Raw genomic sequence first — 14,303 nt, forward strand, 5'->3', positions numbered from 1 at the left:
CAAATTCCCATTAAGGGCATACAGGTTTCATTGACATTCATTTATTTAAAGGGATTACTTTTATGTACAGTCGTGGCCAAAAGTTTTGAGAATGACACAAATATTAATTTTCACAAAGTCTGCTGCCTTAGTGTCTTTAGATATTCTTGTCAGATGTTAACTATGGAATACTGAAGAATAATTACAAGCATTTCATAAGTGTCAGTCTTTTATTGACAATTACATGAAGTTGATGCAAAGAGTCCATATTTGCAGTGTTGACCCTTCTTTTTCAAGACCTCTGCAATCCGCCCTGGCATGCTGTCAATTAACTTCTGGGCCACATCCTGATTGATGGCAGCCCGTTCTTGCATAATCAATGCTTGGAGTTTGTCAGAATTTGTGGGGTTTTGTTTGTCCACCCGCCTCTTGAGGATTGACCACAAGTTCTCAATGGGATTAAGGTCTGGGGAGTTTCCTGGCCATGGACCCAAAATATCGATGTTTTGTTCCCCGAGCCACTTAGTTATCACTTTTGCCTTATGGCAAGGTGCTCCATCATGCTGGAAAAGGCATTGTTCGTCACCAAACTGTTCCTGGATGGTTGGGAGAAGTTGATCTCGGAGGATGTGTTGGTACCATTCTTTATTCATGGCTGTGTTCTTAGGCAAAATTGTGAGTGAGCCCACTCCCTTGGCTGAGAAGCAACCCCACACATGAATGGTCTCAGGATGCTTTACTGTTGGCATGACACAGGACTGATGGTAGCGCTCACCTTGTCTTCTCCTTTTCCAGATGCCCCAAACAATCGGAAAGGGGATTCATCAGAGATAATGACTTTACCCCAGTCCTCAGCAGTCCAATCCCTGTACCTTTTGCAGAATATCAGTCTGTCCCTGATGTTTTTCCTGGAGAGAAGTGGCTTCTTTGCTGCCCTTCTTGACACCAGGCCATCCTCCAAAAGTCTTCACCTCACTGTGCGTGCAGATGCACTCACACCTGCCTGCTGCCATTCCTGAGCAAGCTCTGTACTGGTGGTGCCCCGATCCCGCAGCTGAATCAACTTTAGGAGACAGTCCTGGCACTTGCTGGACTTTCTTGGCGCCCTGAAGCCTTCTTCACAACAATTGAACCACTCTCCTTGAAGTTCTTGATGATCCGATAAATGGTTGATTTAGGTGCAATCTTACTGGCAGCAATATCCTTGCCTGTGAAACCCTTTTTGTGCATGGCAATGATGACAGCACGTGTTTCCTTGCAGGTAACCATGATTAACAGAGGAAGAACAATGATTCCAAGCACCACCCTCCTTTTGAAGCTTCCAGTCTGTTATTCGAACTCAATCAGCATGACAGAGTGATCTCCAGCCTTGTCCTTGTCAACACTCACACCTGTGTTAATGAGAGAATCACTGACATGATGTCAGCTGGTCCTTTTGTGGCAGGGCTGAAATGCAGTGGAAATATTTTTTGGGGATTCAGTTCATTTGCATGGCAAAGAGGGACTTTGCAATTAATTGCAATTCATCTGATCACTCTTCATAACATTCTGGAGTATATGCAAATTGCCATCATACAAACTGAGGCAGCAGACTTTGTGAAATTTAATATTTGTGTCATTCTCAAAACTTTTGGCCACGACTGTATACTGAACAAAAATATGAACGCAATTTGTAAAGTGTTGGTCCCATGTTTCATGAGCTGCAATACTAGATCTCAGAAATGTTTCATACACCCAAAAAGCTTGTCTTTCAAATGTTGTGCACAAATATGTTTACATCCCTGTTCGTGAGCATTTCTCATTTGTCAAGATAATCTATCCACCTCAGGTGTGGAATATTAAACAGCATGATCATTACACAGGTGCACCTTGTGCTGGGGACAATAAAAGGTCACTATAATGTGCAGTCTTGTCACACAACGCCACAGATATCTCAAGTTTTGAGGGAGAATGCAATTGGCATGCTGACTGCAGGAATGTCCAACAGAGCTGTTGCCAGAGAACTGAACGTTTGTTTCTCTACCATCGTCGTTTTAGAGAATTTGGCAGTACGTCCAACCGGCCTCACAGCCGCAGACCATGTGTACCCACACCATCCCAGGACATCCACATCCCGCTTATTCACCTGCAGGATCATCTGAGGAGGGGGTGGAGGGCTGCTGAGGAGTATTTTTGTCTGTAATAAAGTCCTTTTGTGGGGAAAAACTCATTCTGATTGGCTGGGCCTGGCTCCACAGTGGGTGGACCTGGCTCCCAAGTGGTGGGGTCTATAGATTAGGGCCTAATGAATTTATGTAAATTGACTGATTTCCTTCTATGAAATGTGACTCAGTAAAATCTTTGAAATTGTTACATGTAGCGTTTATATTTTTGTTCAGTATATATGGCACTGAATATCATTATTCTCCCTGAATAGCGTTAGAATAAAATTTGTTTCTGATGAGTAAGAGAGGGGGAGAGTGTGGCTATTTGTTTCACTTGATATCATTATAAGACAGTTCCATTGAGTCACACTGTAGAGCCCAATGGGAGCACCCTGCTGCCTGGAGATTGACTGAGATGCCGTGTCTTCTAAGGAAAGAACATTGCCAAGTTAATGAGCTATAGAGATGGAGCATAATTTACTAGTGCGTGCACCACACTCAGTCAACTGACTGCATATCACTGTCTTGTCTCTGTTGTGTAAAGCAGCATAGTGCTCCATAAAATGCAGTCTTTTGTCATTGTATCTTCATTTATTTTGAGGTTTGCCTGTCTTGGACCTATTGAGCAAATACTGTATGTTGCTTATAGAGTTGGTTGTGTAGTAACCTAGGCTACAGTGTAGTTGTCCGGATCTCTGGCAGCAGATCTGAAGTGACAGACAGGCTGATGATGAGGAGCAGAAAGTCTTTGAATGCTATCCTCCTTTCCCTATCTTTCTCCAGTTCATCATCAATCTCTTGTACTTTGGCCTCAACTCTTGACTGTGCAAGAGATGACAAAATGCTAACATTATTGAACATGCTGTCGTAAATCAATCAAATATGTTCCTTGAGTGAATTTAGGAGATTAGGCCTATATGATTTGCAACGTTTCTGTCCAGTCATTACAGTGTTTACACTGTCGCAGATGTCTCTCCGGATATAATAATTTTACCCTGAAACAGACACACCCTGACATCCGAGAATATACATGTTCTATTCTATACATATTCTATTCATAATCTCAGATGTCAGGGTGTGTTGGGATTAAAGAGTGATATCCAGAGAGAGACATCAGTCTTGTGTGATGGAGAGAAGAGACTGCAGAGAGGAGTTAAGGCCTCTTGGCTGGTGTGCATTGGTCTTGTTCTTAATGGCCACAACCTATTGGAGCAGGGAGACAAGCACAGATACAGCACCACACTGCATTTAGTCAGGAAGGCCATGCTACTAGCTCAGTGTGCCCTTTTCCCTCCCTAAAAAACTCCAGAGATGCAGTGCACCTCCACAACCACAGCAGGGCACTCTGATGCCTTGATGATGATGGTCAGAGGGTAGTCACACGATGGCCATGCTAGAATGGACCTAAGACTTAGTATAGTAGTCTGAACTGATGACCAAATACAGGTGCTCAACTGGAGTCACATTCTTTTGAGTCAATATTTTTGTTCAGTATAGATGTACTCACACAGTTTCAGGCTTTTACCAGGGTAAGATAAGTTACTCACAGTTTCAGGCTTTTTACCGGGGTAAGATAAGTTACTCACAGTTTCAGGCTTTTTACCGGGGTAAGAAAACAGAGGGCACATGACTACAGCCCTTCACTCTCACTGCACTAAAGTGCTTTTACCAGTTTCTTGAATTTCTCCAGACACATTATCTTTGGGAAAGCTTTTCTTCCTTCATTTCATATTCGTACCATTCAATTTCTTAACGCAACATGTAACAATTTCAACGATTTTACTGAGTTACATTTCATATGAGGGAATCAGTCAACTGAAATAAATAAATTAGGCCTTAATCTATGGATTTCTTATGACTGGGAATACAGATATGCATTTGTTGGTTACAGTTACATTAAAAGATATGGGCCTCACAATGGACCTCAGGATCTCGTCACGATATTTCTGTGCATTCAAATTGCCATCAATAAAAATCAATTGTGTTCGTTGTCCGTAGTTTATGCCTGCTCATACCATAACCCAAATTCCACCATGGGGCACTCTGTTCACAACATCAACTTCAGCAAACCTTTCGCCCACACGACACCATAAACGTGGACTGCAGTTGTGAGGCCGGTTGCACTTACTGCCAAATTCTGTAAAACGACATTGGAGGCGGCTTATGGTGGATAAATTAACATTAAATTCTCTGCCAACAGCTCTGGTGGGCATTCCTGCAGTCAGCATGCCAATTGCATGCTCCCTCAAAACTTGAGACATCTGTGCCATTGTGTTGTGTGACAAAACTGCACATTTTAGAATGTCCTTTTATTGTCCCCAGAACAAGGTGCACCTGTGTAATGATCATGCTGTTTAATCAGCTTCTTGATATGCCACATCTGTCAGGTGGACACATTACCTTGGCAAAAGAGAAATGCTCACTAACAGGGATGCAATCAAATGTGTGCACAACATTTGAGAGACATTTTCCATACGATTTTTGTGCGTATGGAAAATTTGAGGGATTTTCATTTCAACTCATGAAACATGAGACCAACACTTTACATGTTGTGTTTATATTTGTGTTAAGTGTAATTACCCTGGTAAAAGCCTGAAACTGTGAGTAACTTCTCTTGCCCTGGTAAAAGCCTGAAACTTGGTGAGTAACATCTCCCTGACCACTCCTCTGTTGACCTGGCAGAGCTGTAAAAAGAGCAGCACAGAGAGAGAGACCCCCAATCAAACAATTGTTTGATTTCAGATGCAGCAATAAAAACACATAAGCTTACAGTAGCTGAGTGACAACGAGGCAGCGACCATACTGTACCTACCTTCAATGGAGGACAGCTGTTTGGACACTTTAACCCTGTTTCAAAGAACCAGGAACAAATAGTACTCATCAAACTGATAGCAATGGCACACTCCCACATAGTCCGACTTGGACACTGGTATAGAAAGGTTAACATGTAATGGTACAATAGGTTCACATACCTGTTTGACACCTTGGAAGCTGTATTGACTAATGTTTGAAATCCTATTTTACTTGTGTTCTTTGGTTTAATGTTGAACCACCCAAATTAACAGGAAGCTTTAGTGTAGAACAGGTCACTTGGCAACAGGTGTTCTTAGGCAAACATTAGCCTTACTGTGACCAAGCCCGCTTAGGTGCTGTTTGTTAGGGGCAAAGTAATAGTCAATCTGAGCTCCAGATTGGATAATCTTAAATACGGAAGTGCTATTCCCTGAGAATAGCAATAAGGAATCTCTATTGTCAGGTCAGATGCTCATCGTTAGATTCCCAAGTTAAACTAATACATTCAGCCAGATACCTTTCATTCCAAAGCTTGGGGACAAATGACTGCTGGACTCATTACCCAGGGATTCCTGTCTGCTGATTCAGGTTTACTGGACACTGATCATTTTCTTTATTGAGACACAAAGTCTGGGATTAGGTTGTTTGTTTGCTAGTAGAATTCCTTCACTCTGGTAATGGTAAACAAAGGGCCACAGACTTAACTGCCTGTCTCTCTCTGGGAAATGCTGTTTCTGCTCAACCATCTGACAGACGTTCATTGCCCATCCTCCCATCCCTATGGTAACCAAGCCGAGGTGTGTTTAAAGGTGGTGCTCTAACTGGGGCATTGGGTCGGGGCAGGGTAAGGGGTGAATCAGGTACCTCAAGTACCTCTGTGCTGGAGTTAGGCCAGTATCCCTAATGGGACAGGCTGTCTACCCATGTCCCCTAAGACACTCCTTGTGCAAACATCTGTTAGAGAGAAAGAAGATATACCATGAATATGGATTTGTCCAACATCTTTATTAGCATTATTCAAAATGCTTGTAAAATATCCTCCACCCTCAGTAATCATAAACAGATTACAAATACTGGTAAATGGTTTTCAAATTATAATGTTACACGGACAGAAGAGCAAGTACCTACATTAATGTTTTTTTGTTACCACATGCTTTGACGCTCAAGACACATGGTTAATTCCTTATCATCATTAATATCGGACATCGTCTCATTAGACTTATTTTTATTCATTGCACAAACTTTCAAAAAGTTGTACAAACCTGAATTACTTTGTTTATAGAATTCAAGACAGAGAAAACATGAGATAAAATGGAGGGTGTTCAGGAATGGTTATACAGACAAGCTTGGCTGAGCTCACTGTTTTGCAACTAAGTTCTTCTGGCCCTTTTTCACTGGGGCCTAGCTAGCTGAATCAAGAGCGACCATTTGTAAACAGAGCGGGTACAAACACTTTTCCCATTTAAAATTGTTAACACCAACATCAAAAACTCCCCACAAATCAATACATAAAACCCATTTATGATCAAGGGCATCTTGTGTAATGAAAGGTTATATGGCAGACAGCGAACAATTCTTCCTTAGTGCAGTGAAATGAAACTTGATACAATTTAAATAATCATTCTAAATATAAAAAATAAAAACACATTTATATAGTGTTATGATTTAATAATATTGTTATGATGATTCTGGTTATTTTAAAATGTAGAATTTCATTTAAAAAAAAACACATTATATAGTGTATTGTCACGTCCTGACCATAGTAAGTTGTTATTTTCTATGGTAGAGTAGGTCAGGGCATGACAGGGGGTGTTTGTCTGTTTTTGTATTTCTATGTTCAGTTTCTATGTTTTGTATTTCTTTGTGTTGGGCCGAGTATGGTTCCTAACCAGAGGCAGCTGTCTATCATTGTCTCTGATTAGGAACCATACTTAGGCAGCCTGTTTTTCCTGTGGGTTTTGTGGGTAGTTGTTTTCCGTTTTGTTCATGTACCTGACGGAACTGTTGGCTGTCGTTTTTGTTATTTTTGTTAAAGTGTTGTCATTAAAAGAAATATGAGCACTTTACACGCATAGAAACACATAGCACAACTTCATGCACTTTGTCAAGACTATATAGGAAACTTCAAGAATTATACAATTGTAGACCACATTTCTCTTCCACGACCATACAAACCAGTTTGAAAAAGCCACAGGCAATACAACATTCACGAAAACAACATCTAAAAACGTAACCAAATTCTAGACTTTGTACAATACTTCAAAATACAACGCGTGGAACTGTATCAATCGACAACTTACCTTTTCTGGCACCACAATATTTTTACCTAAGAACTGCATGTAGGTCATTTGGACACATTTTTTATGTTTTGCACAAACAGGACACCAACAACGTGATGCATCAGAGGATCAAACTGAGCTAGACCCTCATGCCCCCTCCCTCATTTCAACCCCTTCCTTCCTTAACCCCTGATTGAATTTGCCCTTATAGAACACTGATGTGCCAATCAGACCGCAAGGCTACATCTGATTGGAGTAGGAGGTGGGTTCGCCCACAGGACTGTATTCTGATGCCTGCTCCCGGTCTCCCTGGCCGCTGTAGCCTCCTGACTGGTCGAAGCTGCCCTGGTTGTAGGGCTGCTGCTGGCTGAAGGTCGCGGCCTGTTTTTCGGGCGGTGCTCCAGCGTACCGAGCAGGTCCTCCCTTATGCCAGCCAGTCTCCTTGAAAACAAACCAGATGTTTCCTGCCCACAGGACGAAGTTTAGGAAGCCAAACACCTGGGGAGAGACAGAGTATATCACAACAAAACAAATCATACATGTGGTGTGTGTGTTGTGGTGTAGTGTGGTAGTGTGTGGTTCACAGTCTGTCGTACCACAGAGGTGTTAAGGCCTGACCAGCGGGGTCCTTGCACTGAGCCACACTTGTTGGTCATGACCTTACAGGCAGACATGAGCTCCTGCACCTCATCTGGATCTGTGGCCACCTTGACGTCTGACAAGGCCTGAGCCCAGGCCGAAGAACTGACCAGCCACATGAAGGCGAACACCACGGTCACTATGAAGTCCTGAGAGGGGAGGGGGACATGTTACTGAATAGTGATCAAGTTACTGTTTGCACAACCAGCAGATGTGAAAGGTGCAGGGACTGGGTACAGTATACTAAATATATTGCAGCATGGAAGCAGTACAAACACATAGCATACTATCTTATTCAAAAGGAAATATAATCAGTGGAGGTTTGAACACGGAAAAGGTGAGCAGCTCACGATGAGAGGGCCTCGATTGTTCTCGTGGTACTTGTTCTGGAAGAAGATGTAGACTATGGTGGCCATGAGGGAGTAGAGGAAGGCGAACACAGCAATGGTGACGAAGAACTCAGCTGAGGAAGAGTAGTCCCCAATGAGGAAGAGACTCTCCCTTCTCCTCCCATCACACAGCGGAGCCTCAAAGGACACCTGGTGCAACCTGCCACAGAGTGGAGAAAAGAGGAGTCTAAAACACCTGTAGCCACTCTTTAAACAATGGAGAGATTAAGTCTGTTAAAAGACATCAACAGACTGCTGATAATCTTATTTTGTGTGTCTCGAGTGAATATTAGCAAAGCTACCACTGAAAGCATTTTAGACATCTTGTCTGGTGCTAATCACTATCACTTTGTTTGGCTGCATAATAGCTTTCAGAGTGCCACACAGATGGATCTTAATTGGCTAGACAAAATCTTGCATATGGTGTTAGAAATTACATCTGAAATTGTCTCAAATATTATCCCGCTAGGCTGGTGTTGAAACGCCCATGCGTGCACGCACACACATACACACAGAAACACAGACAGCAAAGGAATTTGAATGAGGCGCAACAGAGTTGGAGATGGCTCCTATTCTCTTTGGGTTCATTAAAAATTTGGAAATTGAGAAAAAATTGAGAAAAAATACCTCTAACCCAAATGTGCTCGTATTGGTCCTCGAGTTGCATTACTATTATGTGTCTTAAATGTTACTAGAAAGTGTCTTACCTAAAAGGATAGGCAAAATCGATGCCAATACTGAGGTTGCTGCTGGCCTTGTCAAGCTGACAGTCAACACTAACCCGCAGCTGTCCACTGTAGCCTCCACATGTCGCAAATGCAAAAATGGCAAAAAGCTGTTGAGAGACAAACAAACAAAAACAACAAAATTATTGAATTGGAACTCTGTTCAGGAGTAATTAGCCTGATTATTTAAAGGCCCAATGCATCTATTTTTTTAAATCTCAATATCAAATAATTCCTGGTTAACAATTATGTACATGTACCTTACTGTAATAGTTTTCCATTACCGTAAATTCCGGACTATAAGCCGCAACTTTTTTCCCACGCTTTGAACCTCGCGGCTTAAACAATGACGCAGCTAATATATGGATTTTTCCCGCTTTCAATTTTTATTTCTCAAAAAAAAACACATTCTGTGACGTGCTCTGTTTTTTGGCGGCATGAAGCTTTCATTAGACCAATGAAATTGCCGAACGGGTTAAGGTCAAACAGTGACGAGAGCGACAATGAAAACGATCCAATATCGGATGAAGCAATTCTGAGGCTATTCAACTCCGACACCGAAGGAGATGACTTCAGTGGTTTCAGTGCACAGGAGGAGGAAGATAGTGACCAATGACTTTCTTGGTAGGCTACTGTTTACTGCTATTTTTTTTTTTTGTTACAAGCCGTGTTTCGTTAAAGCCTATTTATTTTTGTTACAAGCCGTGTTTCGTTAAAGCCTATTTATTTTTGTTACAAGCCGTGTTTCGTTAAAGCCTGTGTAAAGTTAATTTGTTTCAATGTACCGGTAGGCACCTGCGGCTTATAGACATGTGCGGCTTATTTATGTTCAAAATAATATATATTTTTTTTAATTCAGTGGGTGCGGCTTATATTCAGGTGCGCTCAATAGTCCGGAAATTACGGTAAATGGTCAAAAAGAAACAATATTAGCTGTTGTGGAAGGACCACCAGAGGGCAGGCTGGGCTCACGGATAGTAGCCCAACAAGAGAGAGGATGGAACCAGCAAGAAGGGGGGAAGATAAACTATCTCTGGAGAATGGCTACGGAGAGAGAGGTGCTATCTAAGAAGACCAATTAAGACGGTGACGAATCGCCGTTTTATCCCTGGATATGCAACCATTGCCAACCCCCTCACAAACCTCATCAAGAAAAACTTGCCAAACCAGGTAGAGTGGAAAGATGAGGCGGAGGAGGCCTTTCAATTGTTAAAAGAGGGCCTGTGTTCTGATCCCGTCCTACAGGCTCCGGACTTCTCACAAGAGTTCATTGTACAGGTAGACGCCTCGGATACGGGGCTCGGGGCCGTACTAGCTCAGGGTGAAGGCGAAGCAGAGAGGCCGATTCTCTTTATAAGTAGAAAGCTCAGCGATCGGGAACAGAGATATGCTACCGTAGAGAAAGAGGCCCTAGCCATTAACTGGGCCCTCGATTATCTCTGGTACTACCTACTGGGTCGGAGGTTCGCATTAGTTACGGACCATGCACCCCTCACATGGATGGCTGGGCCGGATCGAGGAACGGGAATGCAGACGCGCTGTCCCGATGCGACCAAGACGGTGCGTCTGGCGCCCAACCCTCCGGTCCGGTCCTGAGGGGGGAGGTATGTGGAAGGACCACCAGAGGGCAGGCTGGGTTCACGGATAGTAGCCCAACAAGAGAGAGGATGGAACCAGCAAGAAGGGGGGAAGATAAACTATCTCTGGAGAATGGCTACGGAGAGAGAGGTGCTATCCAAGAAGACCAATTAAGACGGTGACGAATATGTGATTGTTGTTATAGTTTGAAGATAATCGTAATGTGATCCTGTGTCATCTAAAGATGCAGATGTATGTTGTTCCTTTGGAGATTCTCATTGACTGTGTTGGAGTGTTTGTATTGTGAGAAATCCCTCAATAGAGAACTGTGTTGAATCAAGAAAACCTACTCTGGACTCGTTTATTCCACCTTTCCACTTTAGAGTGACACCAAATGACTTGGTCCGCTCACACTGTTTAGCAAAAAAACTATTTCACAATCAAGAATTTAGCTAAGAGTGGTCTGAGTGAGAGGCCTACAGTATGTAACCTGAAAACAATCTGTTTTGGCAGAGGCTTGGAACTGTCTTTATTGGTACATTAAAGGCCTAGTGCAGTCAAAAATTTGATTTGCCTGTGTGTTATATATATTTCCACACTGAGGTTGGAATAATACTGTGAAAATGATGGTAATGTTTTTTTGTGTATGAGCTGTTTGAAAAGACCACCTGAAATTTCAGCCTGTTTTGGTGGGATGGAGTTTTGGCCTGCATGGTGACATCACCAGGTGGGAAATTAGTTAGACCAATAAGACAGAGATCCAAACCTCTCTGCCAATAACAGCTGATTTTCAGTTTTCCCCTAACTAGTGGTAGCGCAATGACTGGAAGTCTATGAATATCTGCATGCTGCTAACGCTAGTTAGCATTGGCTCGTGAAACTCCACGAGTTCATATGACTCTGGGGAAGTAGATAATGGGCCTCATTGCCAAAATCCCGAAATATGCCTTTGACTGAAAATTATTTGATATGGCGATAAAAATGGCTGCATGGACCTTTAACTTATACCGCCGGTGAGGTCACCAGGCAAGCCAAAACTCCAACCATGCAAAACCTGCTGGTTAGAAGGTCCTGTGTAAATTGTACTTTCAACCAGCAACTATGAGGAAATAACACTGATGAAATTTGTTCACACTTTTACAGTGTTAGTTTCATCAGCTGTTGTACAATATGATACAGAACACAGGAAAAACAGCATTTTGAATGAAATGGGCTTAATGACTCATCTGTTGAAAGTCAGAGGGCACTGTGATCACTAAGAACACAAGGGCCTTGTTGTAATTTCCTCAGGGGCGAAAATCTGATATCAACTTTGGGGGGGACAATTACATGAAATTTTCTCAAGAGCAATTCCTGAGGGGGACACCAAAGGTAGTGCTGTAACACATAGCCTACATTGTAATATGGTAAATGTATATTGAGGAACCAAAGAAATAAGGTGTTTGCCGTACTCCTAACTACCAGTACCCAAAACTACACAACTACTCACAACAGCAATACCATTGCCTTTAACAAATTTTAGTTCAGTCACCAGTTTAAGTTGAGAGTGGGGGTATCCATGGCATTTTCCAATTATGTTCCTATTTTACAAGTAAAAAAAATGGAGAACCTTTCATAATGTTGCCAAACAAAGACTCAACAAACTTACCTGAGACTCCCTGTCTCTGCCAGTCTGTCCCTGCATATCTGTCCCCAACTCTGCTGTCTGTGTGCCATCTGTTGCCTGCTCTGCCTAATGACATCATTGTGAAACATTTCCGTTAGAATTTAATTTCTTTCTTATGAACATTTTATCAACTAGTCTTTGAGATATTAGGCTACTAGGGTTCTTACTTTGCGTTTTGGTGTACTGAAAAATACTCTGATGTCCGTCTTTTATTTTTCTGCCATTTTTCTACCTGGCTGGCTGGCTACACACACACAGTATGTAGGTTATTTACTGTAGGAGATGGGCTTCTATCATCTTATCTTTTATCATTCTATTTGGGCTTCGATCTAAAAGGTAGCTAGCAAATGTAAAACGGATTAAAATGACAAGAGTTGACAGCTGTATGAGTTCACCATTTACACAACATATGCTGCAACCTTTTGTAATTTTAATAGTTTGTTTCATATTGGCTGGCTTCCAACAATAGCTGAATTTGCAAAGCTAGCGAGCACCAATTCAGTTTCAGTGGTGTTTGCTATAATCTTTGCTACCCGGGTTAAATAAAATAAATAAATAAAAGTTCCCTTGCAACAATTTAGCTTTTGCAACGAGACCATTAAATATATTTAAGACAATGGTAGAAGAGAATGTAGTTCTGTTCAGTTTGGACTTCAGTTTATCGCTAACCTTATCACAGGGACTTGATTGACGATAGCAAAGATTCCATCTTTGACGAGGCCACATAAATGGAATAGGTACTAGCTAGCTTAATAGTTAATATTTGCGCGCTAGCTCTGCATATTCAGCTAGTGTGTGTGCGCGATTGACTGGATTAACCTCAAGTCAGTTACGTTCATTGAGTGCCTTTCAGACAGTGGCTACGACCCCTCTGTTACCTTGCCAGTGGATCAAACCATTGTGAGGACAAGGGTGGGGGGGTCGCAATCTTTTGAAACTTAAAAACACGCTATTAAGTGTCTATAATCAGCACAATTGCTTTCATTGCGTATTATTAATATTATTTAAATTACATAGTTATGTTTCAGTGATATATTGGGGGGGACAAATCATATTTTTCCCAGGATGGGGGGGGGGGTCGTTTCCCCCCGTCCCCCGTCCCCGCGATTTCCGCCCCTGAATTTCCTCCCAATTATTTATGCATCCATCAGTTGTTAAGTCAAAGATAAACAAGAACACCAAGCATGCAGCTCTAATCCCTTCCAAGGATTTTGTTGGTCTTCGAGCAGGCAAAGCAGTGTTCAATTTCAATTAGGCCCCCTCCCACACATACAGGTAATTCATATCCAGCACCACTCTTTCTGTAGTGGATTCTCATTGCAGTTAGACAAAGAGGCAGTGACATGGCTACGGCTACTGACAGCAATGTCTGGAGTACCCACCCACCAAAGAGTGAGACAGGTTGAGATAGCGAGACAGGCAGAGAAATAGGGAGAGAGAGAGAAGAGAAACTATTTTCAACGTGAGGGACCTCTGTAAGTTACAGGCCTGATGAAGTACATTAGCCAAGCACTGAGAACAGAATGGGCTCATACTGAGAGGTTAGGCCTCTCACCGCCTGCTTGCAAAACTAATACAAAAGCAAAGTCTCATCATGAGTGGGAATTCGATTTCAGTAGATGACTCAGATGCCAATGTTCCGTTATGAAACAAACAGACACAGGAGTATTATTAACACTTGGACCTGGACCATTCCAGCAAGGATAATAGGGTATCAACATGCGGCATAAAAAACATCTGACAATATCAATCGCTCAAATCAGCTATCTGCTCCTTCAACCTGTTCCCCATTCTCATTGAGAGTAGCTACAGCTATAGTTCCAGACACGTCAGGTGTCTGGACACATAACATGCAATAACAAAATACATTAGGTTTCTTTCACAAGACACCCATATAGCAGACGGCAGTCATTAGTACTGTACTGACAGACTGGAGAGAGAGAGAAGTCAGCGTGACAGAGACATCCTCTGTATTCCTCTTGCGCCCAATGATGACCTCATCACCCGCTGACTCAGAGAAATTCCTGGACATCATTAGACTTCCGCTCCACTTAGCATGCCCACAATAGGACCACAACTTCTCCTCTCCCAGGGGTGGCTGCAGAGACTGT

The 14,303-nt window shown here is 42.4% G+C and overlaps 1 protein-coding gene across 1 annotated transcript in view; it reads right to left on the minus strand.

Moving 5' to 3' along the window:
* Positions 1-6,886: 6,886 nt before the first annotated feature.
* Positions 6,887-14,303, minus strand: part of synpra (synaptoporin a) — a 46,451-nt gene continuing 39,034 nt past the window's right edge. The window contains exons 3-6 of the mRNA XM_029774985.1: positions 8,931-9,058; positions 8,185-8,383; positions 7,792-7,983; positions 6,887-7,693 (exon numbers count right to left, since the gene is read on the minus strand). Coding sequence (XP_029630845.1) covers positions 7,436-7,693; positions 7,792-7,983; positions 8,185-8,383; positions 8,931-9,058 — 777 coding nt within the window. The 3' untranslated portion in view covers positions 6,887-7,435. The remainder of the gene's footprint in view (positions 7,694-7,791; positions 7,984-8,184; positions 8,384-8,930; positions 9,059-14,303) is intronic.

This window comes from Salmo trutta, chromosome 14 (assembly GCF_901001165.1).
Source record: "Salmo trutta chromosome 14, fSalTru1.1, whole genome shotgun sequence".
NCBI lineage: Eukaryota > Metazoa > Chordata > Actinopteri > Salmoniformes > Salmonidae > Salmo > Salmo trutta.